General features: G+C 35.2%; 3 protein-coding genes across 4 annotated transcripts; all 3 read right to left on the bottom strand.

Annotated features, from left to right (window-relative positions):
* Positions 1-1,561: 1,561 nt before the first annotated feature.
* On the bottom strand, positions 1,562-5,087 carry LOC109177857 (putative pentatricopeptide repeat-containing protein At3g47840). 2 transcript variants are annotated; one of them, XM_019327330.1, is made up of 4 exons: positions 2,720-5,087; positions 2,378-2,604; positions 1,867-1,975; positions 1,562-1,774 (listed from the first exon to the last, which is right to left on the bottom strand). In XM_019327330.1, exon 1 carries the CDS (start codon positions 5,065-5,067, stop codon positions 2,860-2,862), a length of 2,208 nt encoding a protein of 735 aa, XP_019182875.1. In that variant the 5' UTR covers positions 5,068-5,087; the 3' UTR covers positions 1,562-1,774; positions 1,867-1,975; positions 2,378-2,604; positions 2,720-2,859. The 2 variants fall into 2 exon arrangements, with proteins under 2 accessions (XP_019182875.1, XP_019182874.1); XM_019327329.1 differs by having other exon boundaries at positions 1,562-1,975.
* A 1,747-nt stretch (positions 5,088-6,834) lies between these two features.
* On the bottom strand, positions 6,835-9,183 carry LOC109177860 (actin-related protein 2/3 complex subunit 3). The gene is made up of 5 exons (XM_019327335.1): positions 8,874-9,183; positions 8,617-8,665; positions 7,852-7,960; positions 7,454-7,723; positions 6,835-7,317 (listed from the first exon to the last, which is right to left on the bottom strand). The coding sequence occupies exons 2-5, from the start codon at positions 8,617-8,619 to the stop codon at positions 7,175-7,177; spliced, it is 525 nt and encodes a 174-aa protein (XP_019182880.1). The 5' UTR covers positions 8,620-8,665; positions 8,874-9,183; the 3' UTR covers positions 6,835-7,174.
* Positions 9,184-9,808: 625 nt separating this feature from the next.
* On the bottom strand, positions 9,809-12,453 carry LOC109177564. The gene is made up of 3 exons (XM_019326951.1): positions 11,146-12,453; positions 10,359-10,835; positions 9,809-10,273 (listed from the first exon to the last, which is right to left on the bottom strand). The coding sequence occupies exons 1-3, from the start codon at positions 12,451-12,453 to the stop codon at positions 9,809-9,811; spliced, it is 2,250 nt and encodes a 749-aa protein (XP_019182496.1).
* Between the last annotated feature and the right edge of the window lie 234 nt (positions 12,454-12,687).

Here is a 12,687-nt window from a genome sequence, read left to right on the forward strand (position 1 = left end):
ATTTTTCACTCATCTACTTTTGTTTCCGATTTGTATTGGGTATATTTTTTCAAAATCCACTTCATTCCACTGAATGCGGGTGTGTTTACGATGATTATCTACAACTTATCATCTTATTAACTTTTTTTTTTTTTTAAATAATATTTAAATTACTTACATATAATAAAATTCATTAGTTATACTAAAATAAAAAATAATAAAAAAATCTAAATATAATAACTAAATTGTTAATTTTTAAAAATAAACTTAATAGTTTAAATATAAAAATAGTAAAAAGTTACTTAAAATTAGAGGAAATTTCAATTTTGGTCATATGACTATAGGAATCTTGTTAATTTTAGTCCCTGACTTTTAAAAGTGTTAATTTAGTACCTTAACTATGTAATTTTTGTCAATTTTTGTCTCTGGCCTAATTGCTAGTCAAATTTCGCCGAAAAATTTTAATAATTAAAATAATAAGGGTATTTTGGTCGTTTCACGCCTCTTTTCTCTCTGGCCTAATTGCTAGTCAAATTTCGCCGAAAAATTTTAATAATTAAAATAATAAGGGTATTTTGGTCGTTTCACGCCTCTTTTCTTCTTCTCCGGCGAGTCCATCCCTTTCTCTCCCGTTTCCGGCGTTCTTTCTCCCCGTAAACCTTATCTTTAATATCATCAAGCCTCCTTTACCCATCATTTTATTTCATTTCATTCGTGGGAAACGGGAGAGGAAGGGATGGACTCGCTTGGGAAGAAGAAAAGAGACGTGAAATGATCAGTTCTCCGGCGAAATTTGGCCGGAGTGACCAAAATTGACAAAAATTATATAGTTAAGGTACTAAATTGATACTTCTAAAAGTCAGGAAATGAAATTAACAAAACCCCTATAGTAATGGGACCAAAATTGAAATTTCCTCTTAAAATTATAAAAACTTTAAGGAATAAGGATCAAATAAGTCACTCAATTGCACACCAAACTCCAATTATGTCATAGAACTCAAAAACAATGCAATTAGGTTACTGAACAACACAAACTCACGCAATTCAACCCAGAATTACCTGTTTGACCCTTATTCCAAATTTTAATAATTATTTACATACTAATACTTATTTTACTAATGTACATGGAACATGAATTCAATCCGCCCCACCGCATGTTAATTTTTTTAGGACCAAAATTGGTATTTGCTCATTTAATCAATATAAAATTAATGATTATTTTTAATATAATCAAAATAAGTATTTTTAACTTGTGATAAAAAATAATAGTAAAAATGAGAGTTGATGTAAATCATTAGAATAAAAAAAAAAAATTGTCATAACAATTTTATTTTAAAATTAATGAAGTCCCCTTAATGCGATTATTATGATAATTGATAAGTGGGTAAAAGTTAATAATGCACATAATTACACCAACACATTTTATATTCCAATTAGAACCTTAGTATCATTGACTCTTATATAATTTATATATATTTATTATAATTTTATATATAATTTATTAGTAGATAACAAAACTGCAATTTAGATATAATATCAAAACTATATTGACATTGCTGTAATTGTGTACTGGATTCTTTACGGTAGTTCATTAAAACTTTTGATTTAAGGGAAAACTCAAACTAAGTAGGTTAATAGACAGTTCTCACGATGAGTCAAACTTGGAACCTTGTAATTGTTAAGTTAACTGTCCAACCAACTTGACTGGAGTTGTCTCTGGTTCATTAGAGCTTGCATTGACTAACGACTAACAATCTTAACCTACCAAGGAATATTCCTCAAGATTCATTCCCAGCTGAATAGATAGATATGAGAAATTAGAGAGTATAATGACAAATCATATTTGGATTTTCTGATAAATATAATGCTTGGTCGAAAAGTAGTTACCTTATTAGTATATTTTTCTCCAACTGCCCCAGCAAATCACTGTCACCTTATAGAGTAACCTTGAACATGGAAATTGTTGTTACAACAGAAGATTCAACACACAGGTGATCTGCAACAAACAATGCTCTTTCAGGAATGCAGAACATCTCAAAAACCATAAGGAACTTGAGGTTTTCATTGATATATTACTCTACCTGATAATGGAAGGAGAATTAGATTTCAGTACTAGTAAACAAGCTTTTAATCTTCTTTGACCATTTTCATCTATGTTTAGGAACATAGTTTTAAAATTGCAAATAAAAGAGTAGCATAACAGGCAATAAAAGGCCAAATAGATGCAGATTCTCACATACAAAATCTTGACAAGGATAAAAGTTGCAGGGCATATTGGTTAAAGTTGAAGGTTGTACTGTTTTCCTTATCAAAATATTGGTAGGTTCTGATTTTTGAATATAAATATTATCAACAAATGGTTAATTGGAACAGAAAAAAGAACGCAATAGCAACAAACCTTTAGACAAATTTGCAGCTCCAAATTTGGAGATTCAATGGTGTTCAAGTTCCACATTCCAACACAACATCCTCTGCTTATGAGAGTATCTAGCATCTATAGTCAAGGTATGAATGCATGGGATCTCATCAATGCCATACTCAACACCACCAATTTAAAAAGGCTGTGGAGATGGTGTGATTTGGCCCCTGAGAGCAACTTCATTTCATCAACTTCGGTCTTGTAGCCTTAAATAGAATAAGCAATGCCAAATCAGCCAAAATATGAAAATCTAAACTTATGCACCTTAACAATAGAGTATACAGGAACAGCTCAATTGGAGGGCACAGGTTGAATGATTACCTTAAGTGCAGTGAATGCTCTCCAAAATTCATGGAGATGCAAACATAAATAATTCAACATAGAGGAGCTGAGAGTAGCAATGCACTGTACAAGTTTTGCCCTCTTTCTATTTCAGACACAGCTCATAGTCTGAAGAATTTTTAATTACTACATGCTGATACAATGGCAGGTTTTGACTTATCTTCTACAAGGGAAGCAATTTCCTGGGAAGTTAAATCAGTTTTTGAAGTCAATAACTCAAGAATGATATATATATCTTCGCTTTTGGGGTGTGTTTTGTCCCCAGCAACGAATGCATACATCTCATCCTTGAGTTTTATCCAAGACCATCCAGGCTCTTTAATGACTCCTTTTGATCTCATCAGCTTCCTCAGTTCTGCTGCTTCTCTCCACTTCCCTTTTGAAGAATACAAGTTAGCCAGAGTAATATGAGCTCCGGCACAGTCAGGATCCAGTTTAAGAATCTGCTCTGTAGCACGTCTTCCACATTCGACATCACCATGCACTCTACAAGCTCTAAGAAGAGTCGACCAAACAACATCATCCTTTTCAAATGGCATGCTCTTGATCATGTCCTCAGCATCACTTAATCGTCCAGCTCGGCAAAGCAGATCAATCATGCAACCATAGTGTTCTTTAGACGGACTTAATTTATAGTCCCGGATCATTGCATTAAAGTAATGAAACCCAAGATCAACAAGTCCAACATGGCTACAAGCACTGAGAACTCCAATAAAGGCTATGGAATCTGGTTTCAAACCTGCCTCGGGAATTTTCTCAAATAAACTGATAGCTTCTCTGCTTTTCCCATGCTCAGCAAATCCATTAATCATAGCTGTCCATGATACAATATCATTACTCTGTGCCATGTGAAATATATTTGAGGCTTCTGTAATACTTCCACATTTTGAGTACATATTTACCAAAGCACTTTGTACCAGAGCTGTCCGATCTAAACCAATAATAAGGACGTGAGCATGAAGTTGCTTCCCTTGATCAAGAATTGCCATAGTTCCGCATACACTCAATACACTAGCAAGGGCAAACTCTGTTGGCTTCGTTCCCTCCCTTCTCATCCTTGAAAGAAGTATAAATGCATCCTCTCCACGTCCAGCTTGAGCATGGCCTGCAATAATAGTGCTCCAAGAAACAATGTCTCTCTTGTTCATCGCACTAAACACAATGGAAGTTGCATCTAGCAGCCCGCATCTAGAATACATTGTCATGACCGAATTTGCAACGGATGGATAAGCCATGAAACCTACACGTAATACATTAGAATGCAGTTGCTCCCCCCAATCAAGTCTTGCAAGGTTAGCACAAGCAGCAATGATTGCAGCATAAGTATACTCATTAGGACTCGTGCTTGAGTCTCTCATTTGCAAGAATGCTTGGATTGCCCGTTGATCTTGACCCATCTGGACATATGTTGTTATTATAGTCGTCCACGACACCACATCCCTCAAGTTCATTCTTTCAAACAAGCACAAACCATAATTTAGCTTCCCACATTTATTGTACATTGTGGAGAGACTATTAGCCACATAAGAGCCTGCACCAAAGCCTTTCTTTATAACCTGAGCATGAATTTCCCTTCCATAATTCAGATGCTCCAAATCAGCACACGCCTTCAATGCAATAGCGTAAGCATATGAATCATATTCTATCCCATCTTTCCACATTTCCGAAAAATACTGTAAAGCATCATCATTATAACCCATATGAACAAGTCCAGTCACTAAAGCAGTCCAAGAAACAATGTTCCTAGTAGGCATCTCATCAAAGAGTCTGCAACCCTCCAAAGCTTTTCCCAATTTCATATACATATCAAGAAGTGAGCTTCCCACGAAAACAGAATTCACAAAACCAGTTCTTACAGAATACCCATGAATAAGTTCTCCATGCTTAGCATTTGAACTGATCCCACAAGCCTTTACCGCAAGGCTAAGTATGAATGGGTCTAGTTGAAGACTAGGACAGACCCATATATTGTAAAACAAAGATAACGCTTCGAATGAATTAGAAGCATTGACGTAACCAGCTATCATGTTGGTCCATGAGACTTCATCTCTGTGTGGCATTTTATCGAACACCTGACGAGCATCTCCCAGACGTCCTTTATTTATCAGCTCCTTCAACTGAGAATTGATTACCAGCACGTCGAAGCCATTGCTTTCTTTTGTTAGTTGATCTTTGCTATTCCACGCAGCCAATATTTCTCTGGATTCAGCGTAGGCAATACTCGATGTTGCATGCCATTGTCTGATGCAACCCCATCGCCTTGCTGCTAAGGCCATTTTTGGGTGTGAAGCGCAACACCAAATCATTACATCTTTTATTCCAAACATGGGCCTAATAGCTAGAGCACCCTGTCAAATTATATCGTGCACCGCGGTGCATAATCGATTATGCACCGCGCTTCAAATCGACATTTTTGTTTAATGAAAAAGAAACGGTACCCGTTTTGCTCCCTTTCGCAAAAAGTACCTCTGTTATTCAGTTTCATTTTGTATACATTGCAGTTTCAGTTCAACACAACTACAGTTTCATTCGACATTTATACACTTAAATATGTGAAAATGTTATTTAATTTTATTTTATATACATTATAGTTTCATTAAAACACAACTACATGGGCTCTGTTTGGCAAACCTAGCTGAAAAGCTATAAGTTAGGAGCTGAAAGCTGAAAAGGAGCTGAAAGCTGAAAAGCTATAAGCTCGGAGCTGAAAACTGAAGAATTGTTAAGCTAGCCGTTATGATTGAAAGTGTTTGGTAAAATTAGCTTTTTGATAAGCTGATAAATGTAAAAAGACTAAAAATGACATCTTCATAAAATTTAAATTAGTTTGTTTACATATTAAAATTTAACATTTTGAAATAACATTATTAGCATAATCATGATCTAGCATCTCATAATGAAGTAACAATATTGTTAAAAATGTAATAATAATAATAATAATAATAATAATAATCTCTTCAATAATAATAATAATAATAATAATAATAATAATAATAATAATAATATTTGCTGTAAAAGTTGCGGATAAAGAAGAAGAGAAAATAGTTTTAATTGGGAAGGGTAAATTATGTCATTTCTTTAAAATGATAAGGATAAAGATGGAAAAAAAGTTAGGAAGCTAGGAGCTTATTTTGAAACGCTACCTAAGGTAGCGTTCCAAAATAAGCTCTTATTTTAAGCTAGGAGCTTATTTTGGGAGCATTACCAAACAGAGCTTATAGCTTATTAGTAGCTTAAAATAAGCTATAAGCTCCTAAATAAGCTATAAGCTCCTAAATAAGCTTTGCCAAACAGAGCCATGATCATTTCGATATAACTACAACTTCAATGCACAATATACACTCAAATATGTGAAATGTTATTCAGTTTCATTTTATATACACTGCAGTTTCATTTCACCACAACTACAGTATCATTTTGATATAACTGCAGTTTCATTTAATAATATATAAAATAATACGTGAGGCAGTGTTAGTTTAGATACACTATACTGTCAGTTTAGATACACTGTAGTTTCAGTTGGTAATTAACATAGATACATTGTAGTTTCAGTTGGTAATTAACACAAAAAATGCGCGCTCCGTTAACGTCGTTTTGGATAGCTCCGTTTCTGTAAACAGAAAATTTTCCATTAACCCGATATAAGTTCCTTTTAATATATTGCAAGTTCAAAAAGATTAATTAGCCTAAATTGTTGTACAATTAGATTCCTATCGAATTTTTTTAGATGTAACCACGAGGTAATCCGAGTCTTTCTCGGTCCGTGTTAGCTAGTTCGAGAGGAATCGTCACTTGTGAGAATCGAACCCAAGTTATCTCAAAATTCTCCCCCACAAAGAGAGGTCATTTACCATCTAAACTACCACCTGGGTTTTCTTCTCATTTGATATGTGTGCCTGTTTTTTAAAATTATTTATAGCTTCAAAAGAAATCTGTCTTCATTTGTTGATAGATGCTGCACTTTATCCCTCCTCAATAAATGAATGAAACATAAACAAAGACAGAAAGACTCGTCTGTTCCAGCAATCAAAGTAGATGAGTAAACCACCAAGGAACACCAGGAATGTAAAATTAGATAAAAACAAGAAAACCCATTACAAAGAAGACTGGTATTGAATCATTGCATCTGTTCATCAATCTTTGTAGCTGAATATAATGGAAAGGGGCAGTCAATCATAAAATGGAGTTTTCAGCCATGGGTATATCTTCGGTTCAACTATCTACATGTGATATTTAAACAACAATTTATAAAATGTATAGAGTAGTAAGTTTAAGTGTTTAAAAAGGATATTCTTTTGCCTTTGTAACTTGACAAGCAGTCATTTTATCAACAATTGCTCATTCGACAAATGGCCGTTGTAGGGGATGAACCAATGACTGTCAAGAGAAGTAGATATAATCTTCTCTGCATCTCTTTTACAAGACTAGGCGGCTTCAAGTAGCAATTATGTTCATGAACTTTCTCTTTGCGAAGGCTAACCACCATTTGTTCGGAGTCCCATTAGCCCGATATGCAACACTGAGTAATCTCCCGCTTGTCTCCTCCCTTATTTGCTTCAGGTATTCTCTAAATAGCTCTGTGATAAGAAGTCATAGTTGAGTACAAGATTTTAGTCTACACTATAGAATCTCACGTAAAACATATTCCATTATCAGACCAATAAAGAATTGAGATTGAAGTGCAATAGAGTACACCCTTCATTTTTCACTTACTTGCTTCTTTTTGAGATTGCGGTGCACTGAATAACCCAGGGAAGGGAAAACCGGCCTCCCCAGGTACAGGAACCTTTTCAAGTCCTAAGTTTATTATAGCCTTAGTTCCTTCGGCTAAAGTCCTGCAGCCTTCAAGCCTCTTCAATGCCACATTTATATATAATGTCAAATAGATAAGGAGTTTATCTGCTGAACTTTGAATATCAAAGTTTTTTAAGAAGACATTCGCTCTAAAGAATGTGATTGCTTCATCAATTATATCCGTGCTATCTGCATGAACAATATAATATAAGCAGTTCTCACCCTTCTCAAGAACAAAAGAAACATAGGAAAAGAGAAATCCTCTAAGATTATTAGAGTACGTATCCAGGTAAAGATGATGTCTTGGCAAGTCTAACCTTGTTCTGAAACTGGAGCAGGTCCCTTTATGTGGCTTTTAAGTGGCAGTAAAGGGCACCCACAAGCTTTAGAAACTCCTTCCTCATCAACAAAACTAGAGTGATATACCTGCAAGCAAAACCATTATTGGGACTTATGAGGAAAAGAATTAGGTCTTGCAGACCCTAAAACTAGAGACAGCTGAAGCAGCCTGACAACTGACAAGATTTCATATTAAAACTGGATCATCTAACCAGACTTAAGGAACCCTGCCTTGTGACCCTAGTTGGCAAAGGACAATAAGGAGGTAAACCAACATAGGTTGCCCATATCTGGCCGGCTCAAACTAAGAAGGCCATTAGGCCGCTCCCGCTGGGAGTCAAACTTGTAACCTTGTAGTTACCAAACTTTAAATAGCAACAACCTTGGACCAAACAAAACCACTTAATCTGGCCTACGGTCTAGTTCCAAAAGAAGCAGTAGGAACCAGAGTGCACCATTTCATGTACAACTAGTCTAGATACTCATTTGATCAAGGCTAGGCCATTACTCATCCCAACCAAACATGATTTTTCTCAGTCAAATTCAGTCCCAATCCAGATTTAGTGAAATCAAGATCACTTGCCATCCCTACCTCCAACATAAACATTAAAAAACAATGGAGGAAAAGAATTGAATAATGATAATCATTCTCAGCTACTAAGACAAATCACAATGCAATCTCTACACTGCTTAATAAAGTATTTTGAGTTAAAAGAAAAGAAAAAAAAATCATTCCCACATACCATTTTGCTTGAATACAATATTGTTCTCTACCTTCCAACTTCTTACTATCTGCAACAAAAATCCGAAAGCACAAATAGACCAAAATTTTTAAAACTAAGTCCAAATATCCAGAGCTCAATAAGTTAATGTAACTAAACAAATGTAATCCGGAGAGTAATTTCAATTTCACACCAAATTGAATGCGAAGTATTGTCGGAAACAAGAAAAGTGGTGAATAATTTCAATTTTCAAACTGTTTCAAATCACAGTAAATTACCTCCGGGCTCCGACCTCGACGATTTGCTGACAGGTCGGCGGTGGGCGGATCGCAGTGTTTAGAACTTTAAATCGGAGCAGCCGGCAGGTGTTCGAACTTCGCAGGAAATGTGAGCGCAGAGTTGGAAGGGGTACGAGCAGCGGGGGCCGGCGGTGGTGCTGGATTCCGCTGGGCGCTTGCCGGAGAAGCAATTCTGATTTCTAAGGTGACAGTAACAAAGATCAGAATCCCCCGTACTTTGATGTTATTGGAGATATTAGCAGCAGATCTTGATCCTCCGTCGAGAGATTATTGGGTCTGGGCCGTCTAGCAAAAGCCAAAACATATTTACTTGAGTTAAATTTAAGGGAAAAGGTACAAATAGGCCATTGAACTATTTGGGGGTTAGCAATTAAGCCATCGAACTCAAATAAGCTCCAAATTGATCCATGAACCTGCAAAAGAAGTGCAATTAACATTTTTAACAGGTTAACAACAAGTTACTGCTGACTAGGATGCCATGTGTAATTTTATTTTTTATTTTATTATTTTTATTATCCTAATCAGCATTTGACACCAAAAAAAAAAAAAAAAAAAAAACATTTGACCCTTTCGCTTTATCTCTTTCGCGATTGTTTGCGACATTTTTTGTTTTCTCTCTTTTTCGATTGTTTGCGACATTTTTGAATTAGAAAAAATACATTGAAATTTCAATATTTAAGAAATTACGCGCATAATATAATACAAAATTTGTCTATTTACTAACTAGTGAAAAAATATAATGTTAATATAAATTTGCATTGCTAAGCAGAAATTAATAATATTGTTAATATAGTTTGCATTGCCATACAAAAATACATTGTTAATTGCAACACTACAACATTTGATATGCATAAATATATTGTTAATCTATTACTGCCAAAACATTAACTCAAAACTACTCTTCTGCCAAAACATTAACCCAAAACACCTCTAACAGAATTACACTTTGCTCTAGTATGCCCTTCTTGTCTACAAATGGAACATCTCATTATGCGACCCTTCCTACTTAGTTGAGTCTTCTTACTAGCAGTTGATGAACCTTCACTTTCCTCACGATTTCTTTTCTTCTTTGGCCTACCTGTCATTTTTTTTGGGATTGGAGCCAAAATTTCCTCACAATTTGTTTTAGGCCAGAAGAGTTCTCCATTCATCGGTAGAAGAGCATGTGCATAAGTCCTTTGATATGCTTCTTTTGAGTAGCATGGATCAAGATAATCCTCCATATTCCTGCCATTGTCGAAGATGGCACATATAGCATGAGGGCAAGGTAGACCTGTCAAATCCCATGATCTACACGAACATGTCTTATTTTCAAGCCTGACTTTGAAATGATTTCGTCCTTTCTTAATCTCATATCCATCATCTCCATTAAAATCAACCTAGCAACAAAATTTACCACTCAAATTTAAACCCCAACAAATGTAATGTTATATTATTTTTAAAAAAATTGTATAAACAATGTACCTTCCATCCAATGCTTTCTTTCTTATTTGCAATTAGTTTCTTCATAATAAGTGGTCCATATCTACCTTTCCAAGTGTCTACGAACTTCATTTTTTTGGCTATCCTTCTCATAGCAAGCACTCGAATGTCTTCAAGCATGGGAATTATTGGCTTGCATCTTGCTTTAAGCAAAGTCCCATTGAATGCTTCGCATATATTATTATCAACAATGTCACATTTACTTGTTGTTCTAAAAAAAGCCTTGCACCAAAACTTAGGTGGATACCGTTCTAGGTCAGCTTTAGCCTCTTTGTCTCTCATTTCTAAGGCTTTTAGTTGTTCATGAAATTGAACTTCTGTTGTTGACTTGGCGCACATCCAAAAGTGATTCTTCATAACTTTTCCTTTATGGCGCTTACTCCAATTTGCATGCACATGCCTTGCACAATTTCGGTGCTCTGAATCCGGAAATAACTCTTGGATAACAGTTGTTAATCCCTGAAATTAAAATTATATATATAATGATGCAGTAAGAAAGACACTAGTCACTGTATATGAAGCAAATATACATTGGTCAATGTAATGTAGATACTGCTAGTGATTGTAATTAACACAAGCTAGTCAATGTAATTAAGATACTACTAATTAAAACTGCAACAAGAGCAACATAAAATAAGAACATGATAAAATAAAATTAAGATTCAAAAAACAAGAGCAAGATAGCCTCTTTCACACCGTAAATAGCAAGAAAGAACTACTAATACATTTTGAGCAAATGACATCACTAAATACATTTAAGAGTGCATACCTTCTGCTGGTCACTGATTATTGTCCAAGGGTAAGTGTTGGTGATTCCCAAATCATTTTTCAGCAACTCTAAAAACCATCCCCATGAATCTGTGTTCTCAATCTCCACCACAGCCCATGCAATAGGGTACATCTGATTGTTTGCATCTCTTCCTACTGCAGTTAATATTTCTCCCTTTAGCAACCCTTTGAGAAAACACCCATCCAATCCAATAATCTTTATACATCCATCTAAGAAACCCCTTCTTAGTGCATCAAAACATACATAAATTCTTTGGAACACACAAGGACTGTCAGGTGTGACCATACTGGTTTTTAGTTTTACTTTGCTTCCTGGGTTAGAGTTCATACACTCTTGTGCATAGTCCCTTATTCTCCTAAACTGATCCTCAAAGCTTGCATTAATTTTTTTGAGCACAGACCTAATTGCTCTTCTCACTTTGCTAATACTTAAATTTATTTTCAATTCTGACTCAATGTGATTTTTCAACTCTATAGGTCCAATGCAAGGATTATCTCTAATTTTTTCTTCATATTTATCTTCTATCCAACTTTGACTCACCAAACGCAAGCTGAACTTTTGATTGCAATTATGGTTGGCCTCAAGAGTCTTTAATTGAAAACACTTGTATTTCTCCTCCCATGAAGCAGTGCAATGAAATGGGCAGCCTTTACCATCAATACTCTCAATGCCAACACATTTAAACATCACTCTCATACTCTCATTTTTATAATAGCATATGTCCCTCTTAAAGTGCACTGCATAATTAATCATTGCTTTCTTAAACTCTGATGCATCTTCATAAAACATGCCCAACTCTAACTCGGGAAATTCAACACTTGGATTGTAAGATGGAAATTTACATTTGACCTTGGCTTTACTTGATTGTTCCAGTTGTAGTTGAGCTTCATCATCTTCCATCTCAGATTGGTAACTAGGTGGATTATCTGACTCATAATAAACACTATCTACTTCATCATCCTCAATAGTGTTTTCTTGAACTGTATGTTTCTTTTTTCTACTTGGTGCATGTGTTGCTCCTGATTTCAATTCTGCACCATGATTTCTTTTTTCTGCTTCTTCATCATCCTTATTACATTCATCATGTTCATCATCATTATTCTCTTCACCATCATCATCATTACCTTCATTTGTTTCCTCAAGATCAACACTTGGATTACCTTCATTTTCTTCTTCAACACCATGCTCAACATATATGTCCACCTTCTTATATCTACGTGCTAGCGTCATCAACTCCATCGTGTGGGTGTCATTAAAGAATGGCCTAAGCTTTTCCATCGCCTCCATACTTAACTTGTAAGATAGACTTTTGACCTTACCATATCTCTCATGTGCTATGAACTTCATCAAGTGAGGTACACAAATAAGATCGGGATCAGTTGTTACTTCATCAACTTCTCCATTTATATATCGTAGTCTTGGATCTTGCACAAAACTACCCCCATAATGAATTCTCAAATCTACTATGTCATACATTCTGAAAATTGTAAAATGGAATACATAAAATTGCAGGGATTATGC

The sequence above is a fragment of the Ipomoea nil genome, unplaced genomic scaffold (genome assembly GCF_001879475.1).
Source record: "Ipomoea nil cultivar Tokyo-kokei standard unplaced genomic scaffold, Asagao_1.1 scaffold0805, whole genome shotgun sequence".
NCBI classification, from domain to species: Eukaryota; Viridiplantae; Streptophyta; class Magnoliopsida; order Solanales; family Convolvulaceae; genus Ipomoea; species Ipomoea nil.

Coding starts and splice junctions, on each gene's coding strand:
- LOC109177860 (XM_019327335.1), bottom strand. Junction 7,724..7,851: donor TGCTCCAGTTTCAGAACAAG/GTTAGACTTGCC, acceptor TTGTTCATGCAG/ATAGCACGGATATAATTGAT. Junction 7,318..7,453: donor GCAATCTCAAAAAGAAGCAA/GTAAGTGAAAAA, acceptor TTCTTATCACAG/AGCTATTTAGAGAATACCTG.
- LOC109177564 (XM_019326951.1), bottom strand. CDS start 12,453: ATGGAGGCGATGGAAAAGCTTAGGCCATTCTTTAATGACACCCACACG. Junction 10,836..11,145: donor TAATCAGTGACCAGCAGAAG/GTATGCACTCTT, acceptor TTTTAATTTCAG/GGATTAACAACTGTTATCCA. Junction 10,274..10,358: donor AAGAAAGCATTGGATGGAAG/GTACATTGTTTA, acceptor TTTTGTTGCTAG/GTTGATTTTAATGGAGATGA.
- LOC109177857 (XM_019327330.1), bottom strand. CDS start 5,067: ATGTTTGGAATAAAAGATGTAATGATTTGGTGTTGCGCTTCACACCCA.